A 23,799-nucleotide genomic window follows, 5' to 3' on the forward strand; every position below is an offset into this window, starting at 1 on the left:
AATGCTGGTGCAATTTTGATTGGGATTGCATTGAATGTGTAGATTGCTTTGGGTGGTATTGACATTTTAACAGTATTTATTTTTCCAGTCCATGAGCATGCAGTGTTTTTCCATTTCTTTGTGTCCTTTTCAATTTCCTTCATAAGCTTTCTATAGTTTTCAGCATACAGGTCCTTAACATCTTTGGTTAGGTTTATTCCTAGGTATTTTATGGTTCTTGGTGCAATTGTAAATGGGATCAATTTCTTTATTCCTCTTTCTGTTACTTCATTATTGGTGTACAAAAATGCAACTGATTTCTGTACATTGATTTTGTACTGTGCGACTTTGCTGAATTCATATATCAGTTCTAGCAGTCTTTCAGTGGAGTCTTTCAGGTTTTCCATGTAGAGTATCATGTCATCTGAGAAAAGTGAAAGTTTGACTTCTTCTTTGCCAGTTTTGATGCCTTGTATTTTATCTTGTTGTCTGATTGCTGATGCTAGGACTTCCAACACTATGTTAAACAACAGCGGTGAGAGTGGACATCCCTGTTGTGTTCCTGAAAGCTGAGAGCTGAGAGCTTCTCCCCATTGAGGATGATATCAGCTGTGGGCTTTTCATATGTGGCTTTTATGATGTTTAAGTATGTTCCTTCTATTCTGACTTTCTTGAGGGTTTTTATTAAGAAACGATGTTGTATTTTATCAAATGCTCTTTCTGCATCTATTGACAGAATCATATGGTTCTTATCCTTTCTTTTATTAATGTGATATATCACACTGATTGATTTGTGAATATTGAACCAGCTCTGCAGCCCAGGAATGAATCCCACTTGATCCTAGTGAATAATTCTTTTTATATGATGTTGAATTTGATATGCTAGTATCTTGTTGAGAATTTTTGCATCCATGTTCATCATGGATATTGGCCTGTAGTTCTCCTTTTTTGTAGTTCTCTGTCTGGTTTGGGAATCAAGGTAATGTTGGCTTCATAGAATGAGTCTGGAAGTTTTCCTTCAATTTCTATTTTTTGGAACAGCTTGAGAAGGATAATTATTAACTCTGCTGTAAATGTCTGGTAGAATTCCCCAGGGAAGCCATCTGGTCCAGGACTCTTATTTGTTGGGAGATTTTTGATAACTGATTCAATTTCTTCACTATTATGGGTCTGTTCAAATTTTCTGTTTCTTCCCATTAGAGTTTTGGTAGTGTGTGGGTGTCCAGGAATTTGTCCATTTCTTCCAGGTTGTCCTGTTTGTTGGCATAGTTTTTTTTATAGTATTCTTTGATAGTTGCTTGAATTTCTGAGGGATTGGTTGTGACAAATCCATTTTCATTCGTGATTATATCTATTTGGGTCCTCTCTCTTTTCTTTTTGAGAAGTCCGGCCAGGGTTTATCAATTTTGTTTATTTTTTCAAAAAACCAACTCAATTTCATTGATCTGTTTTACTATTTATTTTTTTTTATTCTGTATTTTTTATTTCTGCTCTGATCTTTATTATTTCTCTTCTTCTGCTGGGTTTGGGGTTTCTTTGTTGTTCTGTTTCTAGTTCCTTTAGAACTTTAGGTGTACTGTTAGATTTTGTATTTGGGATTTTTCTTATTTCTTGAGATAGGCCTGGATTGCAATGTATTTTCCTCTTAGGACTGCCTTTGCTGCATCCCAAAGGGTTTGGATTGTTGTATTTTCATTTTCATTTGTTTCCATATATTTTTAAATTTCTTCTTTAATTGCCTGGTTGACCCATTCATTCTATAGTAGGATGTTCTTTAACCTGCATGCATTTGGAGGTTTTCCAGACTTTTTCCTGTGATTGATCTCAAGTGTCATAGCATTGTGATCTGAAAGTGTGCATGGTATGATCTCAATTCTTTTATATTATTGAGGACTGTTTTGTGACCCAGTATGTGATCCATCGAGAAGAATGTATATTCTGCTGCTTTAGGATGCAAAGTTCTAAATATATCTCTCAAGTCCATCTGGTCCAGTGTATGATTCAAGGCCATTGTTTATTTATTGATTTTCTGCCTAGATGATCTATCCATTGTTGTAAGTGGAGTATTAAAGTCCCCTGCAATTACCATTCTTTTTTTTTTTTTTAACGTTTATTTATTTTTGAGACAGAGAGAGACAGAGCATGAACGGGGGAGGGGCAGAGAGAGAGGGAGACACAGAATCGGAAGCAGGCTCCAGGCTCTGAGCCATCAGCCCAGAGCCCGACGCGGGGCTCGAACTCACGGACCATGAGATCGTGACCTGAGCCGAAGTCGGACACTTAACCGACTGAGCCACCCAGGCGCCCCCCCCTGCAATTACCATTCTTACCAATAAGGTTGCTTATGTTTGTGATTAATTGTTTTATATATTTGGGTGCTCCCATGTATAAATGCATAAACATTTATAATTGTTAGCTCTTCCTGATGGATAGACCCCATAATTATTATATAATGTCCTTCTTCATCTCTTGTTACAGTCTTTATAAAATCTAGTTTGTCTGATATAAGTATGGCTACTCCAGCTTTCTTTTGACTCCCAGTGGCATGATAGCTGGTTCTCCACCCCTCACTTTTAATCTTAAGGTGTCCTCAGGTCTAAAATGGGTCTCTTGTAGACAGAAAATAGATGGGTCTTGTTTTTTTTTTGTTTTTTTTTTTTTATCCATTCTGATACCCTAAGTCTTCTGATTGGAGCATTTAGTCCCTTTACATTCAGTGTTATTATTGAAAGATACAGGTTTAGACTCGTTGTGCTATCTGTGGATATTTGCTTCTAGTGATGTCCCTTGCCTTTGTGGTCTTTGCAACACTCACAGAGTTCCCCTTAGGATCTCTTTCTTGTAGGACTGGTTTAGCAGTAATGAATTCCTTCAGGTTTTGTTTGTTTGGGAAAACTTTTATCTCTCCTTCTATTCTGAATGACAGGATTGCTGGATAAAGGGTTCTTGGCTGCATATTTTCCTATTCATCACATTGAAAATTTCCTGCCACTCCCTTCTGGCCTGCCAAGTTTCAGTATATAGATCTGCTATGACTCTTATGTGTCTACCATTGTAGGTTAAGGCCCGTTTATCCCTAGCTGCTTTCAGAATTCTCTCTTTATCTTTGTATTTTACCAGTTTCACTATGATAATGTTGTGCAGAAGATTGATTCAAGTTACATCTGAAGGGAGTTCTCTGTGCCTTCTGGATTTCAATGTCTGTTTCCTTCCCCAGATTGGGGAAGTTCTCAGCTATGATTTGTTCAAGCACACCTTCAGTCCCTTTTTCTCTCTCTTCTTCTTCTGGAACTCCTATGATACAGATATTGTTTAGTTTCATTGAATCACTTAGTTCTATAATTCTCCCCTCATGATCCAGAATTTTTTTTACCTCTTTTTCTCTGCTTCATATTTTTCCATAATTTTATCTTCTGTTTCACCTATTCTCCTCCACTGCCTCTTCAGTTTTCACTGTCACCTCCTCTAGTTTATTTTGCACCTCATTTACAGCATTTTAAAATTAATCATGATTATTTTTTAGTTCCTTGATCTCTGCAGCAATAGATTCTCTATTGTCTTCTATGCTTTTTTTCAAGTCCAGCGATTAATCTTATGACTATTATTCTAAATTCTTGTTCAGTTATATTGTTTGTATCTGTTTTGAGCAATTCTTTAGCTGTCATTTCTTCCTGGAATTCTTTTGAGGAAAATTCTTCCGTTTCATCATTTTGGCTAGCTTTCTGTCCCTTATGTGTTTTAAAAGCTTGTTATGTGCCCTGCACCTGCGAGCACTACTATATTAAAGAGGGGTCATACACGGTCCAGGGCGTGGCCCTTCCGGAGGTATTTTTTGGAGAGTGTTACTTGCTCTCTGTTGTCGTGACATTGGTTACTTTATCTCCCTACTCGTAGTGATGTTTTGAACCCTCCACTACGTGTGCTTTGATTTGTTTGTTGAAGTAGCCCTGGAAAGGAAAACAAACAGAAAACAAAAACACACAACCCCACAAACAAACCTCAAAAACAGAAAACCAGAGACCCCAGCTACAAGTAAACAACAGGGCGGAGGCGATGCTGATGGAAGAGGCCTTATCCCATACAAAGAAAGAAATGACAGGGGTGGGGAAAAAGAAAAAAATAAAACTTGATCAGACAGAGAAACTATACGGCTTAATCCAGAGAGAGAGAAAAGAGAATAAAGGAGGTGTGAAACGTGGATCAAGAGAATGGATTAGATATGTCTGCTTAAACAGACCAAAGACCAGAGTAACCAGACTAGAGGAAGGGAGAGATAAGGAGAAAAGGAAGACTATATCTATATAATAAGAACCGTCCAAGAATTAGACCAGGCAATGCAGCAGCGCGGGTCTGGAGGAGGGGCCTTCCGGTTCCTCAGCATCTATTCCGCTCCAGTAGATACACAGTTCCCAGACGCGGATGGGCGTGGCTTGGCATAGGCGGCCCCGCCTCCACTGTGGGCCCTGTGGTCCCATCCCTGAAGCCCCACCTTGTTGATGATGGGGAGAAAAATGGCGACACCCCAGTCTCTCCTCCACCGACGGATATCCCAAACCACACTGATCCAGCCGTCCTCACTGTACCGCGGGTGCAAACGAGGTGGTTTGTCTTGCCCACTCCTGTGCCTGGTGCTTGGCTGAGGTTCAAACTCCCTCCTCCGGCAGATACTGGGGAAATGCTGCTCTGCACCGCCTGATATATGGTCCCCTGCTGGCAGGCGCAAGCAGGCTTTGTCCTGTCCCACAGCTCTCCAGGGAGGGGATCGCTTTCTCCTGCTGGGGACTGCACCCCTGACCTACCACTGAACCCGGGGCTGGCTCCTCTCCTCGCCAGGTGCGCAATCCCAGCAGCCAACTCCAGTCCGGAGAAAGCCCCGGGAGTTAGAGATTGGATCTTTCTCCATCCAGGTCCAAGGTTTTTCTCTTGTCCAGATATAGTCCTGTGCTTCCCCAGCTGCTCTTTCTCTTTCCTTTTCTCTCCGCAGAAAGGGATCCTTCCCCTCCGTTCGTTTTCTCTCTCCCAGCTCGCAATCACGCACCTAAGGCCCCTCAGATTGTCCCAGTGGGTCCCTGGAAGCGACTGTCTGTTTGTCTCCTGGACTCTCAGAGTTCAAAGTCCGTTAACACTGCTTTGTTTGAGAGAGGAGGGAACTTTGGATCCTCCTACTTCTCCACCATGTTGGCCCCTCCTTTTCCAATACTTCATGTTTTGAATATGACTTTATGGGGCAAATTCAGAAAGTTCATCTAAATTTGGTTATTTGTACTTATAAAATTAGAACCTTCCTGGTGCTTTTTGGCCACTGTGGTCCAAATTTATGAGGTTTTGGAGTGACAGTGGGATTCATGGGGTCTGGAGCCGATGGCCAAGAAAGAATTCTTGAAGTCGTCTTTGGTGCAAAAAGGTGATTTTATTAAAGCATGGGGACAGGACCTGTGGGCAGAAAGAGCTCCCCAGCACACTTAAAAAAAAAAAGAGTTATACCTAAGTATTTATTCGTTTTTTGAGCTTTATTTTACGTGACATTTTTAACGTTTTGTTTTCCAGTTGTTTAATTCTAGTATATAGGAATATGATTAATTTTTACATGTAATTGTGAACCCTGAGACCTTGTTAAATTCACTTATTAGTTCTAAGAGTTGTTTTTTTTTTAATACATTGCTTAGGATTTTCTGTGTAGACAATCATATTGTCTGGGAATAGTGAGGTTTTATGTCTTCCTTTCCAATCTGTTGTTCCAAACACGGTACTGAATAGGACCAGTGACAGCAGACATCCTTGATTTGTTCTTAGTCTTGGGGAGAAAGTGTTCAGTCAATCTTTTGCCATCAAATATTATATCAGCTCTGGGTTTCTTCTTCCTTTTAGGTGTCCAGTATCAGGTTATGGATAATTCCTTCTATTTCTAGTTTACTGATAACTTTTTTCATGAACAAATGTCAAATTTCTCAAATGCTTTTTTCTGTGTGTGATCATGTTATTTTATTTTAAAATTTATTTATTTATTTACTTATTTATTTTCTGAGAGAGAGAGAGAGAGAGAGAGAGAGAGAGAGAGAGAGGCAGGGGGGATGTGGAGAGAGAATCTTAAGTGGGCTCCACTCCCAGCATGGAGTCTGATGCAGGGCTCTAGCTCATGACCATGAGATCATGACCTGCTTAACCGACTGAGCCACTCAGGCACCTAAGTTCAAAATATTTTAAAACTTTTCTTGAAACTTTGTCTTTAACCCATGAGCTATTTAGAACTATGTTGTTTACAGCATGAATGTGCTGAATACCACTGAACTGGTCACTTGAAAATGGTTAAGATAGTAAGTTTTATGTCATTTGTTTTTTATCACAACTAATAAGAAATACGTTGTTTAGTTCCCAAGTACATGGAACATTTTCATTTATCTTTCTATTATTCATTTTTAATTTAATTCTGTCACGATCAGAGAACATACTTTGTATGATTATACTTATTTGATATGGTTCAAGGTTTATTTTATGACCTAGACTATGGTCTCTTTTGACAAAATTTCCACAGAATGTGAAAAGAGGGTGTATTTTGAAGTTGTTGAGTGGAATGTTCCCTACGTCAATCACATTGGTTGTTTATGGTGTTGTCCAGTTTTATACTTTTGATTGTTTTCTGTCTACTTTTCCTATCAATTACTGAAAGAAGAGTGTTGAAGTTTCCAGCTATAACTGTGAATTTGTCTATTTGTCCTTCCACTTCTACTAGTTTTTCTTTATGAATTTTGATGCTCTGTTGTGAAATGCCTACACATTTTGGGTGCTGTGCCACCTTTAATGATTGTGCAACATAACCTGTTCATTCCTGGTAATTTTCATTGCTCTGAAGCCTGTTTTTTTCTAGGATTAGTAGAGCCACACCAGCTTTCGTTTGGTCAGTGTTAGCATGGTTTAAATTTTTTCTAGCCTTTTTCTTTTAATCTGTCTATATTATTATATTTCAAGTGTGTGGCATATAGTTTGGGTTTTTTCCCCCATTCTGACAATATGTGTCTATTAATTGGGGTATGTGGACAATTTTTATTTCATGTAATTTTTGATATGGTTGGACTTAGGTCTACCATTTTGTTATTTGTTTTCTCCTTGTTCCCCCTTTTTTGTTCCTCTGTTTCTCTTTCCCTAACTTTTTGTGGATTATTTGAATATATTATAGTATTCAGTTTAAATGTATCTGTAGTATTTTTTTACTATCTCTGTCTTCTTTCTTTAGTGCTTGTCTTAGGGATTACAATGCACATACTTAACATCCAACTTAGAATTAATATTTTGCTACTTCAAATGGAATACAGAAAGTTTACCTCTATGCAGGTTCCTTTACTCTCTGCTATTTTTGTTGTAATATTCATAGTATTACATCTAGTAATATTTTTCTTTCAACCGTCATACATATGTTAAGAACTTCAGAAAAAAATGTAGTCTATTTAAAAAAATGTTTATGTATTTATTTTGAGAGAGAGAGAAAGAGAGAGAGTGAACACAAGAAGGGGCAGGGGTAGAGGGAGAGGGAAAGAGAATCCCAAGGAGGCACCACACTGTCAGCACAGACCCCAAAGTGGGGCTTGATCCCATGACCCTGGGATTATGGCCTGAGCCAAAATCAAGAGTAGGATGCTTAACTGACTGAGCTACCCAGGTGCCCTGAAAAAACACTCTATTAAGGTTGTCCAATTATTTACCATTTCTCTTGGTCTTTCTTCATTCCTGAAATACCATATTTCTTTCTATTACTATTTCCCTCCCATCTGAAAAACTTCCAGTGTTATTTTTTGAGAAAATCTCATGACAAGAAATTCTCTTTGTTTTCCTTCATCTGGGAACATATTTCTTTTGTCTTTATTTCTGAAAGATATTTTCCTGGATATGGAATTATGTATATTTCTTTTCAACACTTTACAATTATTGTTCCTTTAGTTTCTGATTTCTCATGAGAAAATCCACAGCCATTCAAATTGTTGTTCCCCTGTATATAGTGTGTTTTTTTTTTTTCCTCTGGCTGCTTTCAAGATTTTTTTAATTGTCTTTAGAGTTTAGTAGATTGACTGTGATGTTCCTGGGCACATATTGCTTTGTTGATTTTGTTAAGCTTCTTAAATCTTTAAGGGTATGTATTTCACCAGATTTAAAGAAACAACGGCTAAAACTTTCCTGAAAAAATTTTTTTACACTACACTCGTTCTCCTATTCTTCTGGAACTCCTACAGTAGGATGTTAGATCCTTCAGTATTATTGCACATGAGTTTGAGGCTTTCTTATGTTGAAAAAAGAAAACTTTTTTTGTTGTTCACATTGGGCAATTTCTGTTGATCTATCTTTCAATTCATGGGCTCTTATCTCTTTCATCTTATTGTTTTATTGTTCTCATTTAGTGAGATTTTTAAATTCATTATTGTATTTTCAGCTCTTAAGTTTCCATTTGACTCTTTTTTTACTGCTTCAGTTTCTTTACTGAGACTTTCTAGCTTTTCATTCATTTCAATAGTATTCACCCTTATTCCTTACCAGTGTGGTTACTAACAGCTGATTTAAAGTTTTGTCTGATAATTCCAACATCTATGTCATCTCAAGCTTCTCATCATCTATTGATTATCTTTTTCTGTGTGAGATATTGAGATTTCTCTGACTTGTTCTATGCTAAGTAATTTCAGATTGTGTCTGGGACATTTCGAATGTTGTAAACTCTAGCTCCTGTTCATGTCTTCTGGAGAATGTTGATTATTTTGCTTTAGCAGGCAACCAACCAGGTTAGGTTCAGTCTGCAAGGTCTTACCTACCTTCTGTGGACAACGTTTCCAGTATTAGTTTGGTTTCACAGACTTGCCAGTGCGATTTGATCTATTCTCTATTTGCCCATGAAGTTGCCAGTATAGGGTGGTAGTTTCTCCTTGAGTTCAGTTCTCAAAGCCTTTGGAATGTGGTTTAGGGTCAGATCCGCACATGCACAGCTAGCTCAGAGTTGAGCCCAGAGGTTGATACACCATCTGACGTTCTTAAGTCTCCTCCTCGTCATCATCTCCCCAATACTTTATGGCTCTCAGGGGCCCCTTCCTTCTCCTCTGTCTAGGAATGTGAAGCGTTAGTTTCCCTGCCATTTCACATACTTCTCACCACTGCATCTGTTTCTGGGGCCAAGCAGGAAAGGAAAAAGAGGGACAACAGCAGTAGGAATTTGGCCTATATTCTTGGAACCATGGTTATTTTGGTTTGAGAGGATTGTCTTCTCCCAGGATTTCAGGCACCTGCCTGGCCACTGCTACTGCTGTGGGGTTGCCTGGAGGCTGGCTGAGAAAGAATGAAGAAATCTAGCGAAGAAAATCCCAGGGGTTCTCCTCCGTGTTCTATGATTTGCAGTGGCCTCCTTTCCTGCTCCTCAGACCAGAAACAGAGATCTTTTCTTGGTGCTCTGTCCTTGTCTGCACGTGGTGCCCATTTCAGTTTTCAGACTCCCTATGAGCCATACCAAGGAATGCTGGAGGGAGAAGCCCCAGGAAATAAACTCAATGCCAGTTGCATGGTGCTTTGGGTTTGGTTTCCCTCTCTGCTACCATTTATGTTTCAGAGCCATCAGAGAGCTGCTCGTGTGTCCTATGTGAGTTTTGAGTTGCATTCGGTGGGTAGGACAGAGTAGAGCATGCTTACACCATCTTGAAGGGATCCAGAAGCCCTTGTATGTGTGTGTTCAACATAAACCGAGAGCGGCTCCATCTCCTACAATGCCTGGAAAGAAGGGGAAAGGACAGGCAGCTAACTTGCGTTGAATATCAACTGTGAACCAGCCACAGCGTCCTGGTGCACAAAAGCATTATTTAACGTCTCTCTGAGGCAAGAGCTCCAGTTTGTGAGCTCCACTGTCTAGTTGGGGAAAATTCAGCTCAGACTAATTATTTCAAAGTCATATAGATAATTAGTGGTAGACTGAGGATGTGTATTATGGCCTGTCTTAGAAAAATTCAGAAAGGTTTGTGAAAAGCAAAAGACACTGGAAAACTCAAAACTGATACCCTGTTCCCCCTTCTCTCTGCAGGATGGATGAAGGGGACGCTGTGATCATACACCCCGGGGTCCTGTGCATCATGGTGAGACTGCTGCCTCGGTTGTACCATGAAGACCACCCCCAGGTACTTGTTGATGAACACACATCTTTGTCTTTTTCACATGACTGATCGTTTAAGCTCCTTCCGGCCGGACCGTTTTCTTTTTTGCTTTTGCCCTCAGTGCCCTGCATTAGCAGAGCCGCCCTCACAAAGCACCTTCCGCAGGGGAGATTCAGTATGTCTGCGACCCTTGACTGAGTTCTGCCCCCCCCTTCCAAGGCCATTTAAAACAGGTCATTTCTTCTGGCAAAGTGACCTTCTAAAAACAACAGCCAAACAAAAACTATTTGAAATGATTCAACCTTCATGAGGCAAGCCCTGGATGCTAAGGGTGGTGCTGGGCCTTGGGGGGCTCAGCAGTCCTTGCCTCCCATCCATTCATCCGTCCTGTGGATGTTGGCTGTGATCCTGGCTTGGCGCTCTGTGGAGGACATGCCAGGCTGACAAGATGGAGCCTGTCCATGGATCCTGCATCCATCATGGGGACCAAGAAGTGGTACCAGTGCAGACAGGCTAAATAAATAAGCTCACAAATAAATATACAATTACCAATTATGACAAGTGATAATGAGGGGAAAAACAGGATGCCGAGAAAGAATAATGGGAATGGAGATGGGGGAAGGCCTAATTCAATCTAATTTAGAGGAAGGGGTGGAGGTCAGGGAAGCCATCTCCTAGATGGTGACATTCAAGCCGAGCCCTGAAAGATGAGTAACAATTAACCAGGCATGAAGGAGTCTGCTGCAGGCGGCTGGAGTGGGAGCAAAGGGGGAGAGTGGGGAATGTGCCAGATGTGACAGGCAGAGGAAGACTGGAGCCTTGTTTAAGTATGGAGTTCTGTCTCAAGGGCAGCAAGAAGCATCTCTCAAGGGAGCGGACGATGACTCTATCGGGTTTTTGTATCAGAAATGTCTCTTTCGTTGTTGCGTGGGGAAGGGCCTGGGAATGGGGACAGAAGTTAGCGGGCCATGTCTGCAGTTCCACATTGGCGGTGGCTCAGGTAGGGTGGTGTCTGGGTCAGTGTGAAGAGAGAGGAGACATCGAATCACAGAGCCCCGAGATGAATGGGTCCAGGGAGCGGGAAGAGGAAGTCAAAGGCAACCCTCAAGTTCCCGTCCTGGAAGAACCAAGGGCCCTGTTGCAGAGTGAAAGGATGGAGCAGTAGAACAAGACAATTCTTGAACAAGTTCACTCCGTTTGTATGATAAATACTTTAGAAATTCTGAAGAAGAAACTGGAAGGGTTGAGGAAGACCCGGAGGATGCACGCTTTGCTTAGCAGCAGATGGAAGGAAGTGAGTGGAACGGAGCAACCAGGCGTGGTGCTGGACCCTTTCACGGCTTATTTGTCCTCACAGCAGTTTCAGCGGGAGTATTATTGTCTGTTTTAACCAGCGGGGAACCAGAGACTCAGACAACGTAAAGTGCTTTGAAGGATTCCCCGTTGGTGGACTTGGTATTAAATGTGGTCCTACCTGGCGACAGGTCTCCTGGTCTGTTCCCTGCACGGCGGTGGCTTCCTTGGGAAGAATGAGGGGCGGGGGTTGCAGGCGCAGCTTTTCTTTGTGCAGGACTTAAAAAGGAAATGATATGTTCTAGGAAGAAGTGACAGCTAGGGGCGTTATTAATCACAGCCTAAAAATGTCAATGACCTGGTAAAATACTATAAGTCCTCCGAAGTCAGTGAGAGAAGTAGAGTCAGGAGCAAAAGACTTGATGTGTAAGGAAGGGAACCGTTTTCACTAAGGCAATTCTGTAGTATTCGATACAGGCTTAAAAAAAAAAAAGAGTGGGGGGCTGACCTGTTTCCATGGCTCTATGTCCCTTTGTAACTGGAATCATTGTTCTGGTTCTTATTCCTTTTCTGGGAAGTGACAATGAAATGATTATCAAACCAATGAATAGAGACACACGTCATAGTGACATGGAAGGCACTTTATATTTTTCAACATTTATGGAAAAACAGCAGGCTGGGATAAAATGGGTCTGATTGTCTCTTTAGTTATCTGTTGCTGTGTAACCAACTACTGCCAAGTTAACAAACCATGTCATTCCTTCTCATGGTACGTGTGGGGTAGGAATTTAGACGGGCACGGCAGGGACAGCTCCTCTCTGTGCCACGTGGTAGCCGGTGGGATGGACCATTTAAGATGTCTTCTTTACTCATGCAACTGGTGCCTCGCAAAGCTGGTTCTGATGGCAGGGGCTTCCCGGGCTGGGTCACATGTCTGGGGCCTTGGTTTGAGCTGTTTATAAGATCCTGGGTTCTCCTCCATGGAGCCTTCTCCATCTGGCCTCTACCTGTGTCCTTCCAAGTGGACCCTCCAACCGGCCACATAGTAGCTCAGAGACCCCAAAGGCACAAAAGCAGAAGCTGCCTGCCCTTCCAAAGGCTTAGGCCTTGAACAAGGCAGCCTGGCTTCCACAGCATTGGTCTACTGGTCAAAGTGAGTCATAGGTTCAGCTTAGACTCTGTGGGAAGGGCCATATGCCTCCCGTACTGACGTGAGGGGTTGCATGCATATATATAGGACAGAAGGAATTATTAGGGGTTATCTTTTAAGACCAGTGCCTACTTGCCTTAAGCATTAACTGGTAGATAAAAATATTCGACCCCTAAATAAAATGTCCTTTAATTCTTTAAATGTCGTCTAACCATTCAGTTGTCTCAAGTGTGGGACTTTGCTTTCTTTACCTTGGCATTCAAGATAGAATTGGCATTCAAGATAGAATGGAAATTGTATGGATGGACCTGAGTTTCAGATCCACTCTGTGAGTTGTCACATTAGTGCATGGAGTGGGACTCTACTCCTCTGTGATGGCAATCGGACGTATTAAGTATGCAAATGACAGCTCCATTTGTTAGGATTCTTTTTCTCCAGTCAAGTCACAATAAGTAATTTAAGGAGAAGTCTAATTCTCCCTCACTGTCTCAAACATGCAAATGAAATGTAGTAGTGCGTTTTCTCAAATATTTGCTGCAGATGCCAAATCAGCTATTAAAAGTTGAATAATTACAGTAATTAATTTCTGGAAGGGGGGGGTGGGAAACCTCATAACAATCAATAGAAGAGCAAATCAAATGAGAAACGAGACCACACAGGAAAAAGCCAGAACAGAAAGGGCTGCAGGACTGCATCTTTAGTGCAGGAAAGTGCAGTAGATGGCAGTGTTACGAAGAGGATGGGATGTGAGATCCCCCTCTCCCTTTAGGTGGGCCTGATTATTCCCAGCATTACACGTGTAGCCACACTCCTCAGATGATCTTCCTACCTCATGGGTGAGAAACTGATGGCTTTCCAAGGCACAGATGTCATTTCAGGGGTGATAGCTTAAATAACTACACATATGGGGTATCTGATTTCTTTCTTTTTTTTTTTTAATTTATTTTTCTTAACGTTTATTTATTATTGAGAAACAGAGAGAGACAAAGCATGAGCATGGGAGGGGCAGACGGAGGAGGAGACAGAGAATCCAAAGCAGGCTCCAGGCTCTGAGCTGTCAGCACAGAGCCCGACGCAGGACTCAAACCCACAAACTGCGAGATCATGACCTGAGCCGAAGTCGGACGCTCAACCAACTGAGCCACCCAGGCGCCCCTGATTTATTTCTAATCATGGCCGCAGGAAATTGTTTTGCTCACAACCAAGAGGTGTCTTTCCCCTGACCCTCCAAAATGTTAGCACCATGAACTGCTCTTGGAAAGATAATCCGGTTGGGGTTTTTTTTGGCCTCCTGTGTCATCACCAGTGTTAAAATTGGACTGGGGGAATTCAGCTGTGACTGTTGCTGTCCTAAGCACAAGGCAGACATGGAGTCCAGCTCAGTTCTCTGGGGGCTGAGTTGGCCTCAGAAAGAAGCAACAAATTGGCAAGAAGACGTTTTCCCTTTCTAGATGCTCAGCAGCCTTAAGGGTCTCGTTGTAAGGATGTGGCTGTGGGCCAGAACTCTGACCGGTCCTGCAAGGGCTCTCTGGTCCCCAGCATCACTGCTTTCATCAGGACTGCCTTTTTCAGTGCCTAGTGGGGGGCATTTGCTTGTGCTCGTAAGTGTAACTCAGAGGGTGGGAAGCCAGATCCAGTTTCACAGAGGTGGAACTCAGATTGTGACAGAGCAGCCAATGGGATGTACGTGCGACTGTGAATAATTACTCACACCTTCTAGATGCTGCTGGGGATTCAGAGATGAATGTCACGGGAGCTCACACTCTGAGTCGAGGGTGGCTAGGAAGAGGAGTGTAGAAGACAGCAAGACCACACTCTCATGACTATAACAAAGGTTTGCCCACCGGGCCTTGGGACAGAGGGGAGGGAAAGCCACGGAGAGCTGGGGATATGGCTGGAATCTGGAGCCAGGCTTTAAAGAAATGGCGCCTGGGTGGCTCAGTTGGTTAAGCAACCCACTTCCGCTCAGGTCATGATCTCACCCTTCGTGAGTTCGAGCCCCGTGTCAGGCTCTGTGCTGCTAGCTTCAGAGTATCTGTCTCATTCTCTCTCTCTCTCTCTCTGTCCCTCCTCCACAAATTCTCTCTCTCTCTCTTTCAAATAAATAAATAAAAAAACAAACAAAAAAAGACATGCCCATGCCAGCTCAGGTAGAGGAGGGAGGGAAGAGGAGAAGCTCATCCACAGATAGAAGCATGCGTGAAGATGTGTATTTGGGGACTTTGAGTCGTTCAGCTGGGCTAGGGTAGACCACGTGGGTAGAAAGGCAGTGAGTAGGGCTGCAAAAGTCAGCCAAAGCCACACCATGAAGGGCCCTGAATACCATGCTAAGAGAATTGAATTGTATTGGGTTACCATCCATCATCATCATCATCATCATCATCATCATCATCATCACCATCATCATCACCACCTGCACCACACTCTTAAGTGAACACCTACTGTATGAGAGTAGATTTCAAGCTTTGAAGACAGCAGGGTTTCAGATCTCAGCTCTGCCCCTGAACAGTCACACAGCTGTGGGAAATGACTTAACCTCTGTGACCCTTAACTTTCTTGGCTGTAGCGTGGGGGATAATAATATCTTCCTTGTGGCATTATTGTTGACGATTAAATGACGCAGTGCGTGAGCGCTCAGCACAGTGAGCAGAACATACACCGCAGCATGGGAAACACTTGCTAAGTGGTGAAACTACTGCTTTTAGTGGCCGGAAACTCTACAAGCTTTTATCTTTATAAGACCCCTGCAAGGTGGATATCAGTGTTCCCAATTTGCTGATGAGGACTTGAAACTTGTAGAAATTGAGCGACAGATTTAACATGGTTGCTAGGTGGCAGATGTCTGTGATGCCAGGCTCCTGGACCTCCAGCCTCTGTGCTGAGTGGCCTTTCCTGCGTGGACTTGGTAACCACAGGAGGCTATTGGAAAGCAACAACATGATCAGACCTGGGTATTAGGGAGACCATGGTCTACAGTCAGTCAGTACCGCAAGTCACTGTTGGGTGCGTTCCAGATTCTACCGCCCTGGAAAAGTCCTGGGAAGTCTGATGGGACAGAAAAAAAGATCAGGCTCAGGGCTGCATTTGTCTATCAACTCTTTGTACCTTAATTTGGAAAAGCATGCCATTTTCTGGAATTAGCCTGCATTTCAAACACATTGAACTAATCATATGGGTTTCAAATAACTAAAATATTGACAGCGTTACTAGCCCTGGGTAGCGTTGTGTAAGAGCAGGCTATTTTAAAAGAGCCATTTCCTCCAACAAGGAAATGGGTAAAGTAGGAGTCTCATTTTGTTAAATTGTGACACATCAGAAATTCCAAATATGGTGAATTTTGGGTAACCTATGCTCTTTCCTACTGAACTCCCAAAGCCCCCGGTTTCTATTGTTTCTAAATGAGAAAAATCTCAATCCTGGTCAAAATCCAGTTTTCTTTTTAGGGGAACCTCTTAAATAGAGCAAATAGACACAATCTCACATAATGACAAAGAGGATCAAAAGCAAGACACAAGGAATGTAGAATGATGGAGTAGAAGTTAAAGTTAGATGGGAAGACCTCTGGCCCAATTGTCAGGTAACCTCGCTTCTAGTCTTTTCTACCATCATTAGTTCCACGACTCATGTAGGCTACTTCCTGTCTCCACATCTCAGTTTCAGCTACTCAGATTTGGCCTAGATCACAGGGGTTGCAAACTCAATGTCTTGGGACCAGGGAGGTAAAGGAAATGAGTAGGTATACATAATAGGAAGTGTTGAGGCCTGTGGCTCTAGGGAAGGGTTCTTGTCTTGCCTAAAGGCACTTCCACTTAACTAAGGGGCAATAAAACAGGAGGAAAGCCAAACTGTGCCCACCAAATAAAACACTTTTATACACCATCAGTTTAGGACCCTTAAGAGATTTAAATTCCCTTCCTTATGATGAATGCATGACACTGTTAAAATCATGGGCTTTGGAGTAAGACCTGGGTGGAGTGCCAGTTCTGACACTCATTAGCTATGTGGCCATAGGAAACTGATGTATCTTCAAGTCTCAGTGTCCCCTTATAATATTTCCCCATTGGGAAAAGTAGTGGAGAGTGTAGTTGTAAAGTACTTAGCATAGTACTTGGCACAAAGTATCTGCTCATCAGACACTGGCTCCATTGTACCCCCACACCCTTCCCTTCTAGCTTTGGCAGTCTGTATTCCTAGGACTCTGAGTCATGGCATACAAGAAATTTGGAAAGAGTAAATGGAAGATAATGCATTTTAGGTATATTTCCAACTGGCATTTTACTATTGTGAAATTAATAACAGAGAATTGATGTTGAACTACATGTTACAGTCTACTTAGGAATCAAAAGGCTGAGTTCTCTCTTCTGCCTGTTTTGCATTTGGTCTATGACCTGGGTGAAGCTCCAATGGTGGATAGCATAAAACTGGGAGGAGGAGTTACCCACTGGATGACGAAATGGGGCTGTGAAGGTTTCTACCAGCCTGAGTAACGGATCAGAATCCCATTGACTCAAAGTTCAGCAGAGATGATCAGGCCTGTGCTCATGTCTTAATGCACATATCCACTGGGTGGGGAAGGAACAGAATACGTGAGAGAGTCCTAGGGGGTTTGGTGCAAGGTCAGTAATTGTCCCAAGTGAGTGAGGATACTGCTATGGTGAGTTCTACTTCTTGCTATATTTATAGAACTATAGTGCCCAATTTGAGGGAGGTGGTCGTCCCATGACCCCTTAACATGCTGTACCTCTGTTTGTCCAGAGGTGAGAAGCCAGGATGGCAAGGGATCCGAAAAACCTCCTTAGTCATGCAAGGAATAGTGAACAGATCTCCGGGTGGGTAGCTAAGAGAGAAAGACATTGGGGAAATGAGACCTGGGCAGATACTTGTCGGTCAATTGTTGGTCGAACAGTAGAATGCACACACCAAGATCAGTTAGTCAAGCAGCAAATTATTTGTGCTTAATAAAAGGACAAACTTGCCCAGACTGGCTGGGCAGCTGTGGAGGTAATGAGCTAATCTGCCCTAGGGATTCCAAGTGGCTCAGAAATGTGGCTGTTGGTGAGTTACATATATATATGTGAGGCTCCCACCTGGCTTCTCAAGATGGCGGAAATGGTCAAATTACTGTGTACCACTTACTAAATTCAGATGATCCCCGTGTGGGGCAGAGCTATGAGCGCTTAGTTTTTCCTGTAAGTTTTGAGAGGTTGGCCTAAGACAGGATGGGATAGGTACCCACCGCCCAATCCATAGAGTCGTCAGTGTCGATCGGTTTTGCCTCTAAAACCCAGAGCTAGCCAGTACTCTGCAAGCTTCAATACCTGGGGGCCTGAGAGGCAGCGATTACGGTGATAAAGTGGCCTCTGGAGCTGAACTTCTGGTTTGGATTCCTGTGCCTCCCCCATGTAATCTCAGCAAGCTATAATCTCTCTGGCCTCAGTTCCCTCATCTGTAAGACGGGGTAATAATAGCAACTAGCTCATGGTGTTTGAGAATTAAATGAGCCAGTACATGAAAGCACTTAGAAGGGTGAGCCTTCAAATAGTGAATGCGCAGTGACGTTAGCTCTCATCACTAGCCACGGAGCCTGCGAACATGGTAGGTGTATACTCTCGCTTTTAGAGTGAGCTGGTACACTTCACAGTGGCCTTGAAAGCCAGACACTTGGTTGGAAGTGTCCTCTACCACCATTAGAGGAGAAAACCACAACCAAGAAGGGTTAGTATCCTGAAAACACCTGCATCCTATAAGAAAAAGCACTTTCACAGAAAGTGTTTCTATTGACTCCCACAACAACATACTAGGGTGGCACATATTTTCGTTATTCTCATTTTAAAGCTAAGGAACTGAGGCCTAGGGAAAATAAGGAGCTAGCCCAAGTTCACTCATTAGTGTCAAATCAGCATGAGAACCTAGCTGTGGGTAGATTTTGTTGCCTGTGGCTAGAAGGTGATGGAGGCGAATGTCTGTCTGGAAGGTCAGAAACAACACGCCAGGCCTTGCGCCACAGTTTGCTTGTGAATAAATCCCTCATCGCTACAAAAGACTGTGTACTCTACAGCCTTGTTCCGGGAATCTCCTCCAGACGATCGTGGATGGTAATCTGTTAGCAACAACAAAAAATCTCCTTTAACAATATCTCTTAACAAAGTCATGTCAACACTTGACTTTGGCTAAAGCACCAGAGACACTCAGGGTAAGTTTATGCCTCCTCTTCTTGGGGGAAGGAAGCCTGCAGGGAAGGCCTGGCCGTCAGCAGGAAGGGTTCTGGCTGAGGGTGGTGTTGGGCCTCCTGCAGCCCTGCATTGGGCTCCACTGCTCACTTGATCTAGCTCTCATGCAGTGAGGGCATGTGTGTCCAAGGGGATGGCAACTCTCCATGGATGGTTCAGGTTCCAGGCGGTGCAGGCAGCCTCCTGGATGGATGTTTACAGGCTGATTTCCCTGGCGATGTTCTCACGGCTGACCACAGACTCATCGTGGGGGAGGGCATTGGGTGCTGGGGATGAGTCAGCCCGGCTGACGACTGGCTGTGATTGCCAGCCTTTCCCTGAAAGGCCATGTCCACTTTCACCCCTTGATTTTTGCACATGCTATTGCCTCTCCCAGAAAGACCATTTTCCCTGCTAGCCCGGCTCTGTCTTCATTGTCTTTCAATGCTTAGCTGGCACATCATCTTTTCTGACCACTCTTAGCCTTCTGGGTTAGGTGCACCTCCTGTTTTCTAGAACACCTTGAGCCCTTGTGCTTGCACTAACTGGGAAGCTATTGCAGTTGATGCAGAGACAGGTGTTAGGGCAACAAGGGTGAAGGGTCATTATTTCAGGCAGTGGTTCACAGTGTGGTGGAGACTGGGAGTGGTAGAAAGTGATCTATCATCTGTCTACTGAGAGAGCCATCAGAGTGTAGCATTTGTTTATTTATTATTTATTTATTTAAAAAATTTAAATTTATTTTTGAGAGAGAGAAGGAGAGACAAGAGTGAGTGGGCAAGGGGCAGAGGCACAGAATCTGAAGCAGGCTCCAGGCTCCGAGCTGCCAGCACAGAGCCCCATGCGGGGACTCGAACCCACAGACTGCGAGATCATGACCTGAGCTGAAGTTGTACACTTAACTGACTGAGGCACTCAGGCACCCCAGAGTGTAGTCATAGGATTGAGGTATGGACAGTGCTGTTTGGGAAAATCTGAAAAGATTTCTTAGATGTGAGAACGTGTGAATTGTCTCTTGAATGATAACTAGGAACTCGGCAAAGGGATGGGGGTACAAAGGGCATTCCCAGCTTCGGGAGTCAGTCGAAACTGGTGTGCACATTTGGCAAAGGGAGAGACTATACTAGGCCTGGAGACGGGGTGTACCAAAGGGGAGGATGCAGTAAAGTTGGAAAGAGACAAATCCCTTATAAATAGAAGATCCTGGGCTTCTGTTACCAGGCGGCATTAGCCATCACATGCATGTTATTTATGAAAGAAGCAGGTTTGGAGCAGGCACCTGTATGCATTTAGGTCTTAGTTGCATGTCTGTTCAAGTGGATCAATGAAAGTGCCTTCAGACATGGTTTCTACTGATTTTGGTGCTACTTGGACTTCTTACACATAAGCCAGGACCACAAACTCCCACACCTATAGGGTCACGTGGACACCACAAATGAATCTATCAGGCTGTGGCGAAAGGGAAAGTTTATACCCATATATAGAAAGAACTAATTCTAAGTAAGCAAAGATAACAGCTTGTCAAATGAAACCCATCTGTGGGCCCTACTTACCTGTGATATCTCTGAAGAGCTGAGGTCACTTAAATTAGATCATGTCTTTTCCAAAATCATCAAAGAACATTTCAACCAAATTGGGATAAGCAACCAATCCCAATTTGAGTAGTTCAGTAGAACTCTCTGTTCTTTCAAGTGTCCGGGGGAAGCACGCGTGGTCATCTGATGGCTTTTACATCTACGTCAGGATATACCATGGACTGATGTGCCCAAAGCCTTGGAGGAACGCACCCCACCAGGACCCAGCCCTCCTTGGGCTCTGGGACCTTATTAATCTGGACCAGGAGAGAAAGTGAAGGAGAGAGAGAGATGAAGAAGAGTGAACATCCACAGCTAGACAAGGGTAGACTTGAAGGCTTGACTGTTAAGTGGATAAAGTAAAACACTCCTAAAGGCTGTCCCACAAATTGCTCTGTGATAATTTACCTTGGGGGTCCAGCCTGCAGGCCAGCCTGGTGACCCTGCGCAGCCACCATGGAGTCCTAATTGAACCACCACCCCCTAGCCTCCATTGGAAATAATATGCGTTAGGAAAATCAATCCATTTGGAGGGGGAGAAACCAGACTGGCTTCCTGCTACTGCTCATATTTTCACTAAAACCCCATTTTTACTGGAACCAACATTGAAAAAACCAGCACATTTTATTCAAAACAAGGCAATATTGTTATTGACAGAGCTGCAGTGATAATGAGGACGATCAATTTTCCCTCCTCCATTATGGGGTATTGAGCAATTTTGGAGTAAACTTGTGGCATCATTAGACAAGATCAGCATTTCTCCCTTTCGAAAACTTCCGTGTCTGTCTTTCTTTCCTTCCTTCTTTCTTTCTTTCTTTCCTTCCTTCTTTCTTTCTTTCTTTCTTTCTTTCTTTCTTTCTTTCTTTCTTTCTTTCTTTCTTTCTTTTTCTTTCTTTCTTCCTTCCTTCCTTCCTTCCTTCCTTCCTTCCTTCCTTCCTTCTTTCTCTCTCTTTCTTTCTGTTTTTCCTTTTTTGCGTATTTAGATTTTAAGTAGCTTTTCTCTGGTGGATAAAGAAGAAAAAAAGCAAACAACAACAACAAAAGAAAGCCAAAAGTCCCTGAAGCAATAAGTGAAGTGCTGGTAATAAAACTGGAGATTGTAGACATTTATTTTTAATTCTTATTAATAAGAATTATTATTAATAATACACTGCGAGGTATTTTTGCATCTTGCTTCATACGGACTGTCTCCCCAACTTTCACCCCAAATTAAAAGACTACAGATACCAAATAATCCAGATTCTGGGAGAAGGAAACTTCAAGGCAAGGGGGTGGAGGCTCCCTTTTGGTTCCGAGAGGAACGGAGAAGAGGAAAGGCCGAGGTGCACACCCTGTGGGATGCAGGGAGAGACACTGAAAATTGCAGAGGAAAGGTCTGGGGAAGGGAGTTAAGGAGGTTGGGCAGATTTCCACGAGGAGGAGCTCCTCAAAGTGAAAGTGATGGAATTATTTAGCGCAAATGAGTTTTGGCATTTCTCCCTTCTGTCTCTGGTCCCTTTTGGGCTACACATTGCCTCTACCGGTTTAGGCCTGCTGTGTTAATAGTGACAGGGAAGGGGTTGTCTCAGTCCACTCAGGCTGCTATAAGAAAATACCATAGACGGGGTGGCTTATAAACAACAAGAATTTATTTCTCTCATAGTTCTGGAGCTGGAAGTCCAAAAGCATGGTGCTGGCAGATTCAGTGTCTGATGGGGGCCCACTTCCTCATGGATGGCCCTGTTCTTACTTTGTCCTTATATGGCGCAAGGGAAAAGAAGGCTCTCCCGGGTCCCTTTTATAAAAGCATTAATCCCATTCATGAGGGCTCCACCCTCGTGACCTAATCACTTCCCAAAGGCCCCACCTCCAAATACATCACATTGGAAATTAGGGCTCAGCATATGGATTCTGGGGACACAGGCATCCAGTCCATTACAGACACCATCTTCCCCCAATGATGAGATCTTCCTTTGGCATCAGTGATGTTGGCAACAGGATGACACTTCATTTCAGAATGACAAAATCTTGCCTGGGAGCAATCCCCCTGAAAAAACATTCTAATGTAGTTTAAATTTTAAACTAAAATGAAAATGGCCTAAAATTTTAAGTTGGAAGTATTACTGAAGATAGGGTAAAGACAGAAATTTCACTAAATGCCATCAGTCTGTGGCAGGAGCTCTAGCGATGTGCTTCTGGAAGGAAGAGAGGAAGGTAGAGGGTGAGCTGTGTGACCCCTTCATTTTTTTCTTTTTAATCTAAGAACTGATGATAAACAGTGTAAATATGTGCCCCAAATGCAGTTTAATCCTTGAAACATATATGCTACTAAGCGGTGTCTGAAGCCTGTGGAAGAGTGCCATCTTATTAATTTCAGTCCCTTAGTGATACAAACATAGCCTTGATCACGGTGGGCAGGGTGTTCCCAAATCGCTGCACACGTGAGGAGGAGATGGGAAGTGAGGTGATCCTGAGCATGGGGTCTGGGATCAAAGCCAGGCCCTGCCTTACCATGCGGCCTGGACAATGAACTTCTCTGGGCTCAGTTTCCTCATCTGTAAAATAGGGAGAGTAATAGTACCTCCATCATAGGGTTGTTCACGGGGATTACATAATCTATACATGTCAAAATGCTTAGACTAGAGCCTGGCACATCCTGGACACCCAGGAAATATACTCATCTCAGAGCAAAATTTGGCCCCCACAGTAGATGCCAGGCTCAGATTCCCTTCTAGATCCAAGAGCTCCGCGAAATGCACGAGGGGCTGCAGGGAACCCCTCCCACCCAGCCACTGTAAATCCTCTGCTACAGCTCCTTTTCTTACTGTACTCAGACTGTCCCCCTTACCTGTCTTGCCTGTAGCCTGTGATTCCCTTGAGAGCGGGGACAGTGTTTTGTTAATCTTGAAATTTAGCCAGAGCCTGACGTTGAAGAAGCCATTAATACTTGTTTGAGGCAGAGGGGGAAGAAGGGCAAGCGGGGAAGGACTCCAAGAAAGCCTTCATGGTGGGGGGAGTGGGTGTACATATCAGATGGTCTGTGACTTGATGGGAGGAGAAGCCAGTCATCGTTAGAGAGAGATTATTCAAATTAGTGCCTTTGTGGTTACTCCTGGCTTTACACTGGTGGATTAACCTAGACATGATCTGTGTTGTCAGAGATCTCTTTTCTTGAGACTAAAAACTCGGCCAAGGGTGTGCAATATATAAAGCATGCTAGGGCCTCAGGTAGGGTTCCTCAGAAGTGGAGCCCAAGGCAGGGGCACAGGTACATCAGATCCTTCAAGGGAGGGATTCAAGGAAAGGGGAGTGAAGGAAGCAGGATGATACAGGGGAAGAAGCTGAGTGAGGATTAGCTGAAGTCCAGCATCAGCCTGAGCCCACAGGGCGGGGCTTGCAGGCATGAACTGCACCACGGAGGCAGAAGCCATGACCTCACGGCTGTAGTCTGGCGTGTGTGTGTGTGTGCACGCATGTGCACGTGGTATGTGGATGTGTGTGTG

At 43.4% G+C, this 23,799-nt stretch overlaps 1 protein-coding gene across 10 annotated transcripts in view; it reads left to right on the forward strand.

The window, feature by feature from the left end:
* WDFY4 (WDFY family member 4) overlaps positions 1-23,799 on the forward strand; it is a 306,252-nt gene that overhangs the window by 81,027 nt on the left and 201,426 nt on the right. For all 10 annotated transcript variants that reach the window (XM_042959970.1, XM_042959977.1, XM_042959974.1 and 7 more), the window contains one exon: positions 10,022-10,115. In XM_042959970.1, the coding sequence (XP_042815904.1) occupies positions 10,022-10,115 (94 nt within the window). The remainder of the gene's footprint in view (positions 1-10,021; positions 10,116-23,799) is intronic.

This window comes from Panthera tigris, chromosome D2 (assembly GCF_018350195.1).
Source record: "Panthera tigris isolate Pti1 chromosome D2, P.tigris_Pti1_mat1.1, whole genome shotgun sequence".
In the NCBI taxonomy this organism is placed as follows: domain Eukaryota; kingdom Metazoa; phylum Chordata; class Mammalia; order Carnivora; family Felidae; genus Panthera; species Panthera tigris.